We start from the raw sequence: 18409 nt of genomic DNA, 5'->3' as shown, positions 1-18409 counted from the left end.
CCAGGGCAACGAAGGAGTGGCTTCGTAAGAAGCATTTCAAGGTCCTGGAGTGGCCTAGCCAGTCTCCAGATCTCTACCTTATAGAAAACCTTTGGAGAGAGTTGAAAGTCCGTGTTGCCAAGCGAAAAGCCAAAAACATCACTGCTCTAGAGGAGATCTGCATGGAGGAATGGGCCAACATACCAACAACAGTGTGTGGCAACCTTGTGAAGACTTACAGAAAACGTTTGACCTCTGTCATTGCCAACAAAGGATATATTACAAAGTATTGAGATGAAATTTTGTTTCTGACCAAATACTTATTTTCCACCATAATATGCAAATAAAATGTTAAAAAAACAGACAATGTGATTTTCTGGATTTTTTTTTCTCAGTTTGTCTCCCATAGTTGAGGTCTACCTATGATGTAAATTACAGATGCCTCTCATCTTTCTAAGTGGTGGAACTTGCACTATTGCTGACTGACTAAATACTTTTTTGCCCCACTGTATATATATATATATATATATATATATATATATATATATATACACACATACATACACACGCACATATATACATATATATATATATATATATATATATATATATACATATACACATACATACCTCTTTTTTTTTTTTTATTCTTTACTCCTTTTTCTCTTTTCTTCTCTCCTTTATTCCCTTTATCTTTCATTTACCTCTTATCCCTCTCCCTCCTCCTCCCCGAGAGAAAAGAGAAAAAGGAGAAAAAGGAGTAAAGAATAAAAAAAAAAAAAAAAAAAAAAAAAAAAAAGAGGTATGTATGTGTATATGTATATATATATATATATATATATATGCATACATGTGGGTATATGTATTTTTTCTCCCTTCTGAATTCTGCTATAATGTTATGTAATTGAATTGTTTTATAAATATTTGTGGAAAGGATTACAGAATCCACTGTGCAATTTTGCATTTTATAATGTGCTTCGCATATTTATTAATTTATTTATTCATTTTATTTTTATTTTTCATTTTTTAATTATTCTCTCCTTTCCTAACTTTTAAATTTTACTAAGACGATATGTAATTTAATTGCTTTTTAAATATTTTTTGAAAGGATTTACTGTGTACCTCTACAATTTATAATATGTCTTGTATATTTATTTACATATATATAATTTTTTTTTTTTTTTTATTATACCAGGATTGGTTTAAGATCACACTGAGTCACTTGGGGTGGAGTGTTAATCCTAATCAATTCAGGCACACCCCTGCTATGTGTTAGGAGTCAGCAGTCTACAAAGATAACTTTCTTGTAAAACATTTTTAAAAGCACATATAATACCTGATGAAGGCCGTTGTGGGCTGAAACGCGTTGTTTTGTTCTTATTAAAGTGTCCTAATAAATTTGGTACTGAGCAAATTATCTCAACCTTCAAATTATCCTGGTCTTCCGGAAGCGCCTAGAAAGGAATTTTTTTTTTCTACTTCCAATAGGTGGCACTAGAGTTCTAGTCCTCTTCCTCTCTGAAGAGACAATTTGCATATTTCCCAGAGGAGCATAGCGGCTGTAAGTCTCCTCACCTCGACATGCTTATCATGTCACTCTCTGCAAGGAGAAACCATACTTCTTGGATCCCGGTCAGACGCCTCTCAATCAGCCAAACCAGATCTCCGCTTTGCACTGACGAGGGGCAGTACCCCGAAACACAGCGTCTGCAAATTGAGAGTCTGGTTTGGTTATTATCCTAAGTCATGTGACAAGGCTCGTTAAAGGGTCGACATTGACTGTTAGGATTGCTACTTCCAATAGGTGGCACTAAAGTTTTAGTCCTCTTCCTCTCTGAAGAGACAATTTGTGAAAAAAGTAAAATGTTTATTTTTTGTTTCCACATTCCTTTAGTTCTCGTGAAGAACCTGAAGGGTTAATAAACTTCTTGAATGTGTTTTTACGCACTTTGAGGGGTGCATTTTTTAGAATGGTGTCACTTTTGGGTATTTTCTGTAATATTGACCACCCTCCAAACTCATTTCCAATGTAATGTGGTCCCTAAAAAAAATGGTTTTGTGAAATTTTGTTGGAAAAATGAGAAATGGCTGGTCAACGTTTAACCCTTATAACTTCCTAACAAAAAAAAGTTTCCAAAATTGTGCTGATGTAAAGTAGACAGGTGGGAAATGTTATTTAGTAACAAACACAACTCTATGATTTAAGGGCACACAAATTAAAAGTTTGAAAATTATTAAATTTTCTAAAATTTTGCCAAATTTAAGTAAATTTTACCACCAACATGAGGTACAATATGTCACAAAAAAACAATCTCAGAATCAGTAGAATCCATTCCAGAGCTATGACCTCATAAAGTGACAGTGGTCAAAATTCTAAAAATCGGCTTCCTCATTAAGGTCAAAATTGGCTCTGTCACTAAGGGGTTAATCCAGACAGACATACCACAGAAAAACAATAATAAATAACATTTTCTTCATGTCTGCTTTACATCAGCACCATTTGTAAAATGTTGTTTTAGTTTGTTAGTCTTTTAGAAGGTTTAAAAATGTAACATTACTTTTTCATTTTTTCCAGGAATTTTATAAAATTTATTTTTTGAGGGACCTATCCAGGTTTGACGTGACTTTGGGGTCCTATATATTGGAAAACCTCCAAAGCTGATACCATTTTGAAAACAGCACCCCTTGACATACTGAAAACTGCGATCAGGTATTTTATTTACCCTTCAGTTGATTTTCAGGAATTAATGCAATGTGGCATAACAGGAATTAAAAAATTATTTTTTACCACCTAAATGTCACTAACTTCTGAACAGGTCACTATAGCCGGCAGACTAAGGCCGTTATTTGGCTGTGAATTGCCATGGCAAACATCAGGACCACACAATCATGATCTAAGGGTACTGATGGGGTAAAAGATGAAACAAACCACAGTCTATTAACCAATTATATGATGTAGACACTATTGACAGCAGCATTTAAAGGGAACCTGTCACCCCGTTTTTTGAGATTGAGATATAAATACTGTTAAATAGGGCCTGTGCTGTGCGTTACTATGGTGTATGTAGTGTACCCTGATTCCCCATGTATGCCGAGAAATACATTACCAAAGTCGGCGTTTTCGCCTGTCAATCAGGCTGGTCTGGTCAGGTGGGCGTGTTCACAGCGTTCTTTTCTTCCCCAGGTTTCCGTTGGTGGCGTAGTGGTGTGCGCATGTCCAAGGTCCGGATTCCCTGTGCCCACGTGAAGACACAGCGCGCGATCTGCGCTGTCATTCCTTTCATCGGTGCGGGCGGCCATCTTCCTGGGGCCGCGCGTGCGCAGATGTAGTGCTCTGCTGCACGGGGCTTCAGGAAAATGGCCGCGGGATGCCGCGCGTGCGCAGAAGAGATCGCGGCGGCCATTTTCCCAAAGCCGAGTGCATCTCGGCTTTGGGAAAATGGCCGCCGCGATCTCTTCTGCGCACGCGCGGCATCCCGCGGCCATTTTCCTGAAGCCCCGTGCAGCAGAGCACTACATCTGCGCACGCGCGGCCCCAGGAAGATGGCCGCCCGCACCGATGAAAGGAATGACAGCGCAGATCGCGCGCTGTGTCTTCACGTGGGCACAGGGAATCCGGACCTTGGACATGCGCACAGCACTACGCCACCAACGGAAACCTGGGGAAGAAAAGAACGCTGTGAACACGCCCACCTGACCAGACCAGCCTGATTGACAGGCGAAAACGCCGACTTTGGTAATGTATTTCTCGGCATACATGGGGAATCAGGGTACACTACATACACCATAGTAACGCACAGCACAGGCCCTATTTAACAGTATTTATATCTCAATCTCAAAAAACGGGGTGACAGGTTCCCTTTAAGGGGTCAAAGAGATATGGACGGTGCCAACACTGATAGTGGCTGATACAGCAAGTTGTCAGCTATAGTGTAGAGCTGACAGCTGCTGTATTGTCACCTGTAAGGGGAAGCTTTTATCTTAAATCTCAGGTCAATAAAAAAACACATTGGCGGTCATTGAGGGGTTAATGTAGATAAATGTAAAATAATGCACCTGGGATGGAGTAATTCTACTGCTGCATATATATTAAATGGGAGTGTACTTGGGACTACAGAACAGGAGAAGGACTTCGGTATTCTGGTTCAAGAAAGCTGAGAAGCAGTACTCAATGTTAACCCCTTCCCGACCCATGACGCCACGTAGGCGTCATGAAAGTCAGTGCCAATCCGACCCATGATGCCTATGTGGCATCATGGAAAGATCGCGTCCCTGCAGATTGGGTGAAAGGGTTAACTCCAATTTCACCCAATCTGCAGGGACAGGGGGAGTGGTACTTCAGCCCGGGGGGGTGGCTTCACCAATCCCCCTCCCCCCCCCCCCCCCCGTGGCTACGATCGCTCTGATTGGCTGTTCAAAGTGAAACTGCCAATCAGAGCGATTTGTAATATTTCACCTGAAAAACTGGTGAAATATTACAATCCAGCCATGGCCGATGCTGCAATATCATCGGCCATGGCTGGAAACACTGGTGTGCCCCCCCACCCCACCGATCGCCCCCCCCAGTCCACCGATCTGTGGTCCGCTCCCATCCGTCCTGTGCTCCGCTCCCCCTGTCCTCCTGTCCGTTCCCCCCGTGCTCCTATGCCACCCCCCGTGCTCCGACGCCCCCTGTGCCCTGATCCCCCCCCCCTTATACTTACCGGGCCTCCCGGTGTCCGTCCGTCTTCTCCCTGGGCGCCGCCATCTTCCAAAATGGCGGGTGCATGCGCAGTGTGCCCGCCGAATCTGCCGGCCGGCATATTCGTTCCAGGTATATTTTGATCACTTTGATATCACAGTGATCAAAATAAAAAAAAATAGTAAATGACCCATCCCCTTTTATCACCCCCATAGGTAGGGCCAATAATAACATAAAGAAAATATTTTTTTTCTTTTTCCACTAGGGTAAGGGTTAGAACTAGGGTTAGGCCAGCCTCACACTAGCGAGTTTTACGGACGTAAGAGCGCAGAAACTACGTCCGTAAAACTCACATAAAATACGGCACAATTATTCTCTATGCCCCTGCTCCTATCTGCCGTATTTTCCTGATCAGTATTATACGGCTTTGTACGGCCGTAGAAAATCGCAGCATGCTGCTTTTGTCACCGTATTGCGCAAATAAAACGTCAATTAAAGTCTATGGAAGCCCCAAAAATACGGATTACACACGGACCAGCAGTGTGACTTGCGAGGAATACGCAGCGGTGTTAGAGAGAAAAGCCGGTAATTCAGTGCGGTGTACAGTAAAATCACACTGACAGCTTACAGTAGAATAGGTAGAATAAATGTGTACACATAGAATAGGTATATATATATATATATATATATATATATATATATATATATATATATACGTATATATATGTCATTGAGACACATATATGTATATATATTATTTAATCCAGCGCGATATAGCAGAAAGCCGGTAATTCAATTACCGGCTTTTGCTTTCTCCTTCCTAAACCCGACATGATATGAGACCTGGTTTACATACAGTAAACCATCTCATATCCCCATTTTTTTTGCATATTCCACACTTGGTTTTGAGTACCTTGAGGGGTGCAGTTTTTAGAATGGTGTCACTTTTGGGTATTTTCAGCCATATAGACCCCGTAAACTGACTTCAAATGTGAGGTGGTCCCTAAAAAAAATGGTTTTGTAAATTTTGTTGTAAAAATGAGAAATCGCTGGTCAAATTTTAACCCTTATAACTTCCTAGCAAAAACAAATGTTTCCAAAATTGTGCTGATGTAAAGTAGACATGTGGGAAATGTTATTTATTAACTATTTTGTGTCACATAACTCTCTGGTTTAACAGAATAAAAATTCAAAATTTGAAAATTGCGAAATTTTCAAAATTTTAGCCAAATTTCATTTTTTTTCACAAATAAACACAAAAATTATTGACCTAAATTTACCACTAACATGAAGCCCAATATGTCACGAAAAAACAATCTCAGAACCGTAAGGATCCGTTGAAGCGTTCCCAAGTTATTACCGCATAAAGGGACACTGGTCAGAATTGCAAAAAACGGCCAGGTCATTAAGGTCAAAATAGGCTGGGTCATGAAGGGGTTAAGCAGCAGCAAAAGCAAACAAGATTTTAGGGTGTATAAAAGGAGAGATAAAATCCTGTAATCTCAATCTATATATATAATTGTCTAAGGGGTACTTCTGTCCTTCTGTCTGTAACGGAAATCCCGCGTCACCAATCAGCGACGGGTACAGTCCGGCCGAGAATTAGTCCCTCCCTACTTCTGTCCAGTCAGTGCCCGGCGCCCGCTCCATACTCCCTTCCAGTCAGTGCTCACACAGGGTTAATGGCAGCGTTAATGGACTGTGTTATGCCGCGGTGTAACACACTCCGTTAACGCTGCTATTAACCCTGTGTGACCAACTTTTTACTATTGATGCTGCCTATGCAGCATCAATAGTAAAAAGATCTAATGTTAAAAATAATTTAAAAAAAACAAAAACCTGCTATTCTCACCTTCTGTCGTCCGCCGATTCGCGCGGCTGCCGCCAGCTTCCGTTCTCAGAGATGCATTGCGAAATTACCCAGACCGCTAAGTCACTGGGTAATTTCGCAATGCATCGCTAGGAACAGAAGCTGGCAGCAGCCGTGCGCGCATCAGGACAGCTTTGGACGCTGACGGGTGAGTATATAACTATTTTTTATTTTAATTATTTTTTTTAACAAGGATATGGTGCTCACACTGCTATATACTATGTGGGCTGTGTTATATACTGCGTGGCTGCTATATACTACGTGGCCAGTGTTATATACTGCGTGGGCTGTGTTATATACTGCGTGGGCTGTGCTATATACTGCGTGGGCTGTGCTATATACTGCGTGGCTGCTATATACTACGTGGGCAGTGTTATATACTACGTGGGCAGTGTTATATACTGTGTGGCTGCTATATACTACGTGGGCAGTGTTATATACTGCATGGGCTGTGTTATATACTGTGTGGCTGCTATATACTACGTGGGCTGTGTTATATACTGCGTGGGCTGTGTTATATATTTTATGCGGGCTGTGTTATATACTGCGTGGGCTGTGCTATATACTATGTGGGCTGTGTTATGTACTGCGTGGGCTGTGTTCTATACTGCGTGGGCTGTGTTATATACTGTGTGGCTGCTAAATATTACGTGGGCAGTGCTATATATTACGTGGGCAGTGTTATATACTGCGTGGCTGCTATATACTACGTGGGCAGTGTTATATACTGCGTGTCTGCTATATATTACGTGGCCTGTGCTATATACTATGTGGCTGCTATACATACATATTCTAAAATACCCGATGCGTTAGAATCGGGCCACCATCTAGTGTATTGATATCCATCTATAAATCACTGGTGAGGCCACATCTAGAATATGGGCTCCACGTTTTAAAAAGGATATTCAGAAATTAGAGTCAGTGCAAAGGTGGGCAATTAGATTATTACAAGGGATGGAAGGCCTCTCATTTGATGAGATGTTGGAAAAGTTGGGCTTGTTTAGCTTAGAAAAAAGATGCCTCATCGGGGATCTCCTTTACATGTATAAATACATGTGTGGTCAGTACAAAGGAGTGGAACATGACTTGTTCTTTTCAAGGACAGCGCTGAGGATCAGGGGTCACTCATTACGGGTGGAAGAAAGGCAATTCTGGCAGCTAAATACGAAAGGGTTCTTTACAGTTAGAGGAGTCAGACTGTGGCATGCCCTACTACAGGAGATATAGAATAATAACCGTAGGCACAGCTTATGTCAGTGGTGCTCAAGTAGGCGCCCAAACCATATAGTGTAGAAGATAAACTTGGCACACACTTAGTGGGATGCAGTGAAGATTTAATAAGGAGAGTACATACAGTAGACGTTTCGGTCAGATATAGACCTTCATCAATGTACTATAACAAAAAAATAATACGTATAACAAAATCAAAATAAAGTATTTACAATATGAGCCCATAGGTGGGTCAAAGATAGGCCGGTTAATACATGTAAATAGCAGTGTATGGTTATATACAGGAGCATTAGATTCATATGAAACATAAGAAACATAACCAAATTTTTGTCCAAGCATCATATTTAATCCTAGCATGGAGGTAAGAAACGTGCTCTAACAAAGTGAGGTCACTGGACGTGTTACTATTATTAGTGAGACCGACGTGCCACAATAGAAGTGGATGGACAAGTACCTACCCTCTCAAAAATCATAGATTGTAATGGGTCACTATGGTAATAGTGGTAAGCGGAAACCTGTAGTAGCATAGAAAAGGAATAATACAAGACCCCTGTGTTACATTGGCCAAGTTGGGACCTCCAGGTGAGTAGTGAAATATATGCGTTACATACCCTGCTTGCTGCGGTAGATAGATAAGGAGGCCTGAAATCGGCACTATGGGGTGAAATAATAACCATGATACATAGGGAGGCAGAGTGTACATACGCGGTGGTACCGCTGTGCGCACAAATAACTTACCCGGTGAAAGACTGTAAAGGACGCGGTGTCCACCGCTAGTCCAGGAAGTGAAGAGAGCGCTCAGAGGCAGCCTTAAAAAGGCGCGCTGAGGACAGACGCGCTACAGGAAGCGTCTAACCGGAAGTGACGCAGGGGGTTGGTATAACATTGTGCGTTCCACCTGAGGAAAAGTGGGCGGAGATGTGCGTTCCACTTGGGGCATGCGCAGAGAGAATGACCTGCTCCTAGGATTGTGAGTCTATTAGCTGGCGTTTGCCACAAGATATAAGTGAATGTGCCACTCTAGATAAGCGTGATGGTGTTCCGCTGATTATAGTCCTTGTGACAGATGAAAAACTGAGAGTGGGGGTGCTGATCCTGGCCACAAGAAATTAATACAGACGATTCTGTAAAAGAAATACGTAGTTAGTACAATGAATAAAGGAGTAAATTCCACATTAATAGCAATATAGCAAAGAGACTGGAAGAACAGTGGTGCACCTACTGGTGCAAAAATACATTGTTGCCCATTCCACATCATTTGGCAACACAAGGACATACGGTCGCACAGCTCAAGTTACAGGTGTTAGAGCAGGTTACACCGCTACGCAGAGGGGTTGATAGGGTGAACCTGCTGAAAAAGAGAGAAGCCTATTGGATACATGAGTTACAGACTTTAACCCCCATGGGCCTAAATAGGGAGTATGATATCGTATCCTTTATGTCTTGATTTTAATATGACCACTGTTCTTCCAGTCTCTTTGCTATATTGCTATTAATGTGGAACTTACTCCTTTATTCATTGTACTAACTGCGTATTTCTTTTACAGAATCGTCTGTATTAATTTCTTGTGGCCAGGATCAGCACCTCCACTCTCACTTTTTCATCTGTCACAAGGACTATAATCAGCGGAACACCATCACGCTTATCTAGAGTGGCACATTCACTTATATCTTGTGGCAAACGCCAGCTAATAGACTCACAATCCTAGGAGCAGGTCATTCTCTCTGCGCATGCCCCAAGTGGAATGCACATCTCCGCCCACTTTTCCTCAGGTGGAACGCACAATGTTATACCAACCCCCTGCGACGCTTCCTGTAGCGCGTCTGTCCTTAGCGTGCCTTTTTAAGGCTGCCTCTGAGCGCTCTCTTCACTTCCTGGACTAGCGGTGGACACCGCGTCCTTTACAGTCTTTCACCGGGTAAGTTATTTGTGCGCACAGCGGTACCACCGTGTATGTACACTCTGCCTCCCTATGTATCATGGTTATTATTTCACCCCATAGTGCCGATTTCAGGCCTCCTTATCTATCTACCGCAGCAAGCAGGGTATGTAACGCATATATTTCACTACTCACCTGGAGGTCCCAACTTGGCCAATGTAACACAGGGGTCTTGTATTATTCCTTTTCTATGCTACTACAGGTTTCCGCTTACCACTATTACCATAGTGACCCATTACAATCTATGATTTTTGAGAGGGTAGGTACTTGTCCATCCACTTCTATTGTGGCACGTCGGACTCACTAATAATAGTAACACGTCCAGTGACCTCACCTTGTTAGAGCACGTTTCTTACCTCCATGCTAGGATTGACTATGATGCTTGGACAAAAATTTGGTTATGTTTCTTATGTTTCATATGAATCTAATGCTCCTGTATATAACCATACACTGCTATTTACATGTATTAACCGGCCTATCTTTGACCCACCTATGGGCTCATATTGTAAATACTTTATTTTGATTTTGTTATACGTATTATTTTTTTGTTGTTATAGTACATTGATGAAGGTCTATATCTGACCGAGACGTCTACTGTATGTACTCTCCTTATTAAATCTTCACTGCATCCCACTAAGTGTGTGCCAAGTTTATCTTCTACTACTAGGAGATAGTCATAGCAGATAATATAACAGCTTTTAAAAGAAGGCTGGATGATTTCCTCAATACAATGTGGGTGATACATAATTTAGTGACAAAAAAAATTATAAGTGGTGGAGAAAGGTTGACCTTGATGGACCTACCGTATGTCTTTTTTCAACCTATGTAACTATGGTATGCAAGTTAAAAAAAACAAGTGAGACTTACGAGAGCTCGATTCTTAATATCACACACTTTCTTATCCAATTCTCTGTGCTTGTCAATCACAACAGTAGATTGAGTGCTACCCATCTGACTCTATAAAGACAAAAAAACATAGTTTAGCTACTCACCAAGGTCATAAACATTTCTCATTGTACTGCACACTATACAACATTGATTTATCATGGGCAATGATGATATGCTCAGTACACTGTGCATACAAAGTATAGTCACATGATATTGCATCAGTGTCTGAGCTACAAATATTGAAATACAGGTACAAACACAGGATAGGAAGTAAAAATATAATTATTTAATATGGATGCATTTTTCAACACATTTGCACCTGTTTTCATACAGTTACTGTAGATCCATAAATATTTAGTCGTCATTAACCAAGTTAGCAATGTTTTACTCTAGCATTTTGTAGATTAATTAAACACTCCGATCTATTTTTTTTTTTTTTTTTTAAATCAAATGTGTGAATATGGTATATAGTGGGTGTATTAACCTCTTAAGCCCCGAGGGTGGTTTGCACGTTAATGACCGGGCCAATTATTACAATTCTGACCACTGTCCCTTTATGAGGTTATAACTCTGGAACGCTTCAACGGATCTTGGCGATTCTGACACTGTTTTCTCGTGACATATTGTACTTCATTTTAGTGGTAACATTTATTCGATATAACTTGCGTTTATTTGTGAAAAAAACGGAAATTTGGCGAAACTTTAGAAAATTTCGCATTTTTCCAACTTTAAATTTTTATGCCCTTAAATCACAGAGATATGTCACGCAAAATACTTAATAAGTAACATTTCCCACATGTCTACTTTACATCAGCACAATTTTGGAACCAAAATTTTTTTTTGTTAGGGAGTTATAAGGGTTAAAAGTTGACCAGCCATTTCTCATTTTTACAACACCATTTTTTTTTTAGGGACCACATCTCATTTGAAGTCATTTTGAGGGATCTATATGATAGAAAATACCCAAGTGTGACACCATTCTAAAAACTGCACCCCTCAAGGTGCTCAAAACCACATTCAAGAAGTTTATTAACCCTTCAGGGGTTTCACAGGAATTTTTGGAATGTTTAAATAAAAATGAATATTTAACTTTTTTTCACACAAAATTTATTTCAGCTCCAATTTGTTTTATTTTACCAAGGGTAACAGGATAAAATGGATGCCAAACCTTGTTGTACAATCTGTACTGAGTACGCTGATACCCCATATGTGGGGGTAAACCACTGTTTGGGCGCATGGCAGAGCTCGGAAGGAAAGGAGCGCCATTTGACTTTTCAATGCAAAATTGACAGGAATTGAGATGGGACGCCATGTTGCGTTTGGAGAACCCCTCATGTGCCTAAACATTGAAACCCCCCACAAGTGACACCATTTTGGAAAGTAGACACCCTAAGGAACTTATCTAGATGTGTGGTGACCACTTTGACCCACCAATTGCTTCACAGAAGTTTATAATGCAGAGCCGTAAAAATAAAAAATCATATTTTTTCACAAAAATGATCTTTTCGCCCCCAATTTTTTATTTTCCTAAGAGTAAGAGAAGAAATTGGACCTCAAAAATTGTTGTCCAATTTGTCCTGAGTACGCTGATACCCCATATATGGGTGTAAACCATTGTTTGGGCGTATGGCAGAGCTCGGAAGGGAAGGAGCGCCATTTTACTTTTCAATGCAAAATTGACTGGAATTGAGATGGGATGCCATGTTGCGTTTGGAGAGCCCCTGATGTGCCTAAACATTGAAATCCCCACAAGTGACACCATTTTGGAAAGTAGACCCCTTAAGGAACTTATCTAGAGGTGTGGTGAGCACTTTGACCCAACAAGTGCTTCACAGAAGTTTATAATGCAGAGCCGTAAAAATAAAAAATCATATTTTTTCACAAAAATGATCTTTTCGCCACCAATTTTTTATTTTCCCAAGGGTAAGAGAAGAAATTAGACCACAAAAGTTGTTGTGCAATTTGTCCTGAGTGCGACGATACCCCATATGTGGGGGTAAACCACTGTTTGGGCGCATGGCAGAGCTCGGAAGGAAAGGAGCGCCATTTGACTTTTCAATGCAAAATTGACTGGAATTGAGATGGGACGCCATGTTGCGTTTGGAGAGCCCCTGATGTGCCTAAACATTGGAACCCTTCACAAGTGACACTATTTTGAAAAGTAGACCCCTTAAGGAACTTATCTAGATGTGTGGTGAGCACTTTGACCCAACAAGTGCTTCACAGAAGTTTATAATGCAGAGCCGTAAAAATAAAAAATCATATTTTTTCACAAAAATGATCTTTTCGCCCCCAATTTTCTATTTTCCCAAGGGTAAGAGAAGAAATTAGACCACAAAAGTTGTTGTGCAATTTGTCCTGAGTGCGACGATACCCCATATGTGGGGGTAAACCACTTTTTGGGCGCATAGCAGAGCTCGGAAGGGAAGGAGCTGTTGTGAATTCTGTTTTTGGGCTCCCTCTGGTGGTTTCTGATGGTACTGGGTGACTTGTGTTTTCTGCGGTCTCTGGTGTCCACCTGTTCCATCAGGATATGGGAGTTTCCTATTTAACCTGGCTTTCTTGTCATTTCCTCGCCGGCTATCAATGTAATCAGTGTGTCTTTTTTCCTCTGCTACCCGCTTCTGTAATCTTCAGGACAAGCTAAGTTTTGATTTTCCTGTTCTACGTTTTGCTAAATTTGTGTCTTAGTCCAGCTTGCAGATATGTGATTTCTTGCTGCTGGTTGCTCTAGTGGGCTGAAATTACTCCTCATGTTCCATGAGTTGGCACATGAGTTCAAGTAATTTCAGGATGGTTTTTTTGAAGGGTTTTTCGCTGACCGTGCAGTTCACTTTTGTATCCTCTGCTATCTAGCTTTAGCGGGCCTCATTTTGCTGAATCTGTTTTCAGAACTACGTATGTGCTTTCCTCTCATTTCCCCGTTATTACATGTGGGGGGCTGCTATTTCTGTGGGGTGTTTCTCTGGAGGCAAGAGAGGTCTGTGTTTCTTCTAATAGGGGAAGCTAGTCCTTCGGCTGGCGCGAGACGTCTAGAATCATCGTAGGCACGTTCCCCGGCTACAGCTAGTTGTGTGTTTAGGTTCAGGATCGCGGTCAGCTCAGGTTCCATCACCCTAGAGCTTGTTTTGTTTTTGTGCTTGTCCTTTTGTGATCCCCTGCCATTGGGATCATGTCAGTATAGCCGGCCCAAAAGTGGTAATCGTATTGGCTGAAGTAGGAGGAATTGTAGTCTGAGGAAGTTTTTTTTTTTTTTTTCCCTCCTCAGAGTTTGCTGCTTCTTACCTCCTCTTAATCCTTGAATGGCTTTGACCTCAGCTATTTATCATGGATGTCCAGAGTTTGGCTTCCAGCCTGAATAATCTTGCTGCTAAGGTTCAAAATATACAAGATTTTGTTGTACATGCTCCTATGTCTGAACCTAGAATTCCTATCCTAGAGTTTTTTTCTGGAGATAGATCTAGTTTTCTGAATTTTAGGAACAATTGCAAGTTGTTTCTTTCTTTGAAATCTCGCTCCTCTGGAGACCCTGCTCAGCAGGTCAAGATTGTTATATCTTTCCTGCGCGGGTGACCCTCAGAATTGGGCATTTGCATTGGCACCAGGGGATCCTGCGTTGCTCGATGTGGATGCGTTTTTTCTGGCATTGGGTTTGCTCTATGAGGAACCTAACCTAGAGATTCAGGCTGAAAAAGCTTTATTGGCTCTCTCTCACGGGCAAGATGAAGCAGAAATATATTGTCAGAAATTTCGGAAATGGTCGGTGCTTACTCAGTGGAATGAGTGCGTCCTGGCTGCAAAATTCAGAGATGGCCTTTCTGAGGCCATTAAAGATGTTATGGTGGGGTTCCCTGCGCCTACAGGTCTGAATGAGTCCATGACTATGGCTATTCAGATTGATCGGCGTTTACGGGAGCGCAAACCTGTGCACCATTTGGCGGTGTCTTCTGAACAGGCACCTGAGACAATGCAATGTGATAGAATTCAGTCCAGAAGTGAACGGCAAAACTATAGGCGGAAAAATGGGTTGTGTTTTTATTGTGGTGATTCAGCTCATGTTATATCAGCATGCTCTAAACGCACAAAAAAGGTTGATAAGTCTGTTGCCATTAGTACTTTACAGTCTAAGTTCATTCTGTCTGTGACTCTGATTTGTTCATTATCATCCATTTCCGTCGATGCCTATGTGGATTCAGGCGCTGCCCTGAGTCTTATGGATTGGTCATTTGCCAATCGCTGTGGGTTTAGTCTGGAGCCTCTGGAAGTTCCTATTCCTTTGAAAGGAATTGACTCTACACCTTTGGCTATGAATAAACCTCAGTACTGGACACAAGTGACCATGCGTATGACTCCCGTTCATCAGGAGGTGATTCAATTCCTGGTACTGTATAATTTACATGATGTCTTAGTGCTTGGTCTGCCATGGTTACAAACTCATAACTCAGTCCTGGACTGGAAAACAATGTCTGTGTTTAGCTGGGGATGTCAGGGGGTTCATGATGATACACCTCCGATTTCTATCGCTTCATCTACTCCTTCTGAGGTTCCTGTATTTTTGTCTGATTATCGGGAGATTTTTGAGGAGCCTAAGCTCAGTTCGCTTCCTCCTCACAGGGATTGCGATTGTGCTATAGATTTGATTCCTGGCAGTAAATTTCCTAAAGGTCGTTTGTTCAATCTGTCAGTGCCAGAGCATACTGCTATGCGGAATTATGTTAAGGAGTCCTTGGAAAAGGGACATATCCGTCCATCTTCGTCCCCTTTGGGAGCAGGTTTTTTTTTTCGTGGCCAAAAAAGATGGTTCCTTGAGGCCTTGTATAGATTATCGTCTTTTGAATAAGATTACAGTCAAATATCAGTATCCTTTGCCATTGTTGACTGATTTGTTCGCTCGCATTAAGGGGGCTAAATGGTTCACTAAGATTGATCTTCGGGGTGCGTATAATCTTGTGCGGATAAAGCAGGGTGATGAGTGGAAAACCGCATTTAATACGCCTGAGGGCCATTTTGAGTATTTGGTTATGCCTTTTGGACTTTCTAATGCTCCTTCTGTCTTCCAGTCCTTTATGCACGATATTTTCCGTGAATATCTGGATAAATTTATGATTGTGTATTTGGATGATGTTTTGGTTTTTTCTGATGACTGGGAGTCCCATGTTCAGCAGGTCAGGAAGGTGTTTCAGGTCCTGCGGGCCAATTCTTTGTTTGTAAAGGGTTCAAAGTGTCTCTTTGGAGTCCAGAAGATTTCTTTTTTGGGGTATATTTTTTCCCCTTCTACTATTGAGATGGATCCCGTCAAGGTTCAGGCTATTTGTGACTGGACGCAGCCTACATCTCTTAAGAGTCTACAGAAGTTCTTGGGCTTTGCTAATTTTTATCGTCGTTTCATAACTAATTTTTCTAGTGTTGTTAAGCCTTTGACGGATTTGACTAAGAAGGGTGCTGATGTTGCTGATTGGTCTCCTGCGGCTGTGGAGGCCTTTCAGGAACTAAAGCGCCGGTTTTCTTCTGCTCCTGTGTTGCGTCAGCCAGATGCTTCGCTTCCTTTTCAGGTTGAGGTTGATGCTTCCGAGATTGGAGCGGGGGCGGTTTTGTCACAGAGAAGCTCCGATGGCTCGGTGATGAAGCCATGTGCGTTCTTTTCTAGAAAATTTTCGCCCGCTGAGCGGAATTATGATGTTGGTAATCGGGAGCTTTTGGCCATGAAGTGGGCATTTGAGGAGTGGCGTCATTGGCTGGAGGGTGCTAGACATCGTGTAGTGGTCTTGACTGATCACAAAAATCTGATTTACCTTGAGTCTGCCAAGCGTCTGAATCCTAGACAGGCTCGTTGGTCACTGTTTTTCTCCCGTTTCAATTTTGTGGTTTCATACCTGCCAGGTTCAAAGAATGTGAAGGCGGATGCTCTTTCTAGGAGTTTTGTGCCTGACTCCCCTGGAAATTCTGAGCCCACTGGTATCCTTAGGGATGGGGTGATTTTGTCGGCTGTCTCCCCAGACTTGCGACGTGCTTTGCAGGAGTTTCAGGCGGATAAACCTGATCGTTGTCCGCCTGAAAGACTGTTTGTTCCGGATAATTGGACCAGTAGAGTCATCTCCGAGGTCCATTCTTCTGCATTAGCAGGTCATCCTGGAATATTTGGTACTAGAGACTTGGTGGCCAGGTCTTTTTGGTGGCCTTCCTTGTCGAGGGATGTGCGTTCTTTCGTGCAGTCTTGTGGAGTTTGCGCTCGGGCTAAGCCTTGCTGTTCTCGGGCCAGTGGATTGTTGTCACCTTTGCCTATCCCGAAGAGGCCTTGGACGCACATTTCCATGGACTTTATTTCGGATCTCCCTGTCTCTCAAAAAATGTCCGTCATCTGGGTTGTGTGTGACCGCTTTTCTAAGATGGTTCATCTGGCACCCTTGCCTAAATTACCTTCCTCCTCTGAGTTGGTCCCTCTGTTTTTTCAGAATGTGGTTCGTTTGCATGGGATTCCGGAGAACATCGTTTCTGACAGGGGATTCCAGTTTGTGTCTAGATTTTGGCGGACGTTCTGTGCTAAGATGGGCATTGATTTGTCCTTTTCGTCTGCATTCCATCCCCAGACGAATGGCCAGACGGAACGAACTAATCAGACCTTAGAAACTTATTTAAGGTGTTTTGTTTCTGCTGATCAAGATGACTGGGTTACCTTTTTGCCGCTTGCCGAATTTGCCCTTAATAATCGGGCTAGTTCTGCTACCTTGGTTTCTCCTTTCTTTTGTAATTCGGGGTTTCATCCTCGTTTTTCCTCTGGTCAGGTGGAGCCTTCTGATTGTCCTGGAGTGGACATGGTGGTGGATAGGTTGCATCAGATTTGGAGTCATGTGGTGGACAATTTGAAGTTGTCCCAGGAGAGGGCTCAGCAGTTTGCTAATCGCCGTCGCCGCGTGGGTCCTCGACTTCGTGTTGGGGACTTGGTGTGGTTGTCTTCTCGTTTTGTTCCTATGAAGGTCTCTTCTCCTAAGTTCAAGCCTCGTTTCATCGGTCCCTATAGGATCTTGGAAATTCTTAACCCTGTGTCGTTTCGTTTGGATCTCCCGGCATCCTTTGCTATTCATAATGTGTTCCATCGGTCGTTGTTGCGGAGGTATGAGGTACCTGTTGTTCCTTCGCTTGAGCCTCCTGCTCTGGTGCTGGTGGAGGGAGAATTGGAGTATGTTGTGGAGAAGATCTTGGATTCTCGTGTTTCCAGACGGAAACTCCAGTATTTGGTCAAGTGGAAGGGTTATGGTCAGGAGGATAATTATTGGGTGGTTGCCTCTGATGCTCATGCTGCTGATTTGGTCCGTGCATTTCATAGGGCTCATCCTGGTCGCCCTGGTGGTTCTCGTGAGGGTTCGGTGACCCCTCCTCAAGGGGGGGGTACTGTTGTGAATTCTGTTTTTGGGCTCCCTCTGGTGGTTTCTGATGGTACTGGGTGACTTGTGTTTTCTGCGGTCTCTGGTGTCCACCTGTTCCATCAGGATATGGGAGTTTCCTATTTAACCTGGCTTTCTTTTCATTTCCTCGCCGGCTATCAATGTAATCAGTGTGTCTTTTTTCCTCTGCTACCCGCTTCTGTAATCTTCAGGACAAGCTAAGTTTTGATTTTCCTGTTCTACGTTTTGCTAAATTTGTGTCTTAGTCCAGCTTGCAGATATGTGATTTCTTGCTGCTGGTTGCTCTAGTGGGCTGAAATTACTCCTCATGTTCCATGAGTTGGCACATGAGTTCAAGTAATTTCAGGATGGTTTTTTTGAAGGGTTTTTCGCTGACCGCGCAGTTCACTTTTGTATCCTCTGCTATCTAGCTTTAGCG

At 42.3% G+C, this 18409-nt stretch overlaps 1 protein-coding gene across 5 annotated transcripts in view; it reads right to left on the bottom strand.

The window, feature by feature from the left end:
* The window catches only part of STAT1 (signal transducer and activator of transcription 1), a 1428390-nt gene that overhangs the window by 1159206 nt on the left and 250775 nt on the right, over positions 1 to 18409 (bottom strand). For all 5 annotated transcript variants that reach the window (XM_069733810.1, XM_069733808.1, XM_069733811.1 and 2 more), the window contains exon 5: positions 10568 to 10657. In XM_069733810.1, coding sequence (XP_069589911.1) covers positions 10568 to 10657 — 90 coding nt within the window. The remainder of the gene's footprint in view (positions 1 to 10567; positions 10658 to 18409) is intronic.

Source organism: Ranitomeya imitator, chromosome 7 (genome assembly GCF_032444005.1).
Source record: "Ranitomeya imitator isolate aRanImi1 chromosome 7, aRanImi1.pri, whole genome shotgun sequence".
Taxonomy (NCBI): domain Eukaryota; kingdom Metazoa; phylum Chordata; class Amphibia; order Anura; family Dendrobatidae; genus Ranitomeya; species Ranitomeya imitator.
The sequence above is the reverse complement of the archived record's forward strand: the minus strand, read 5'-3'. Positions and strand labels throughout refer to the sequence as shown.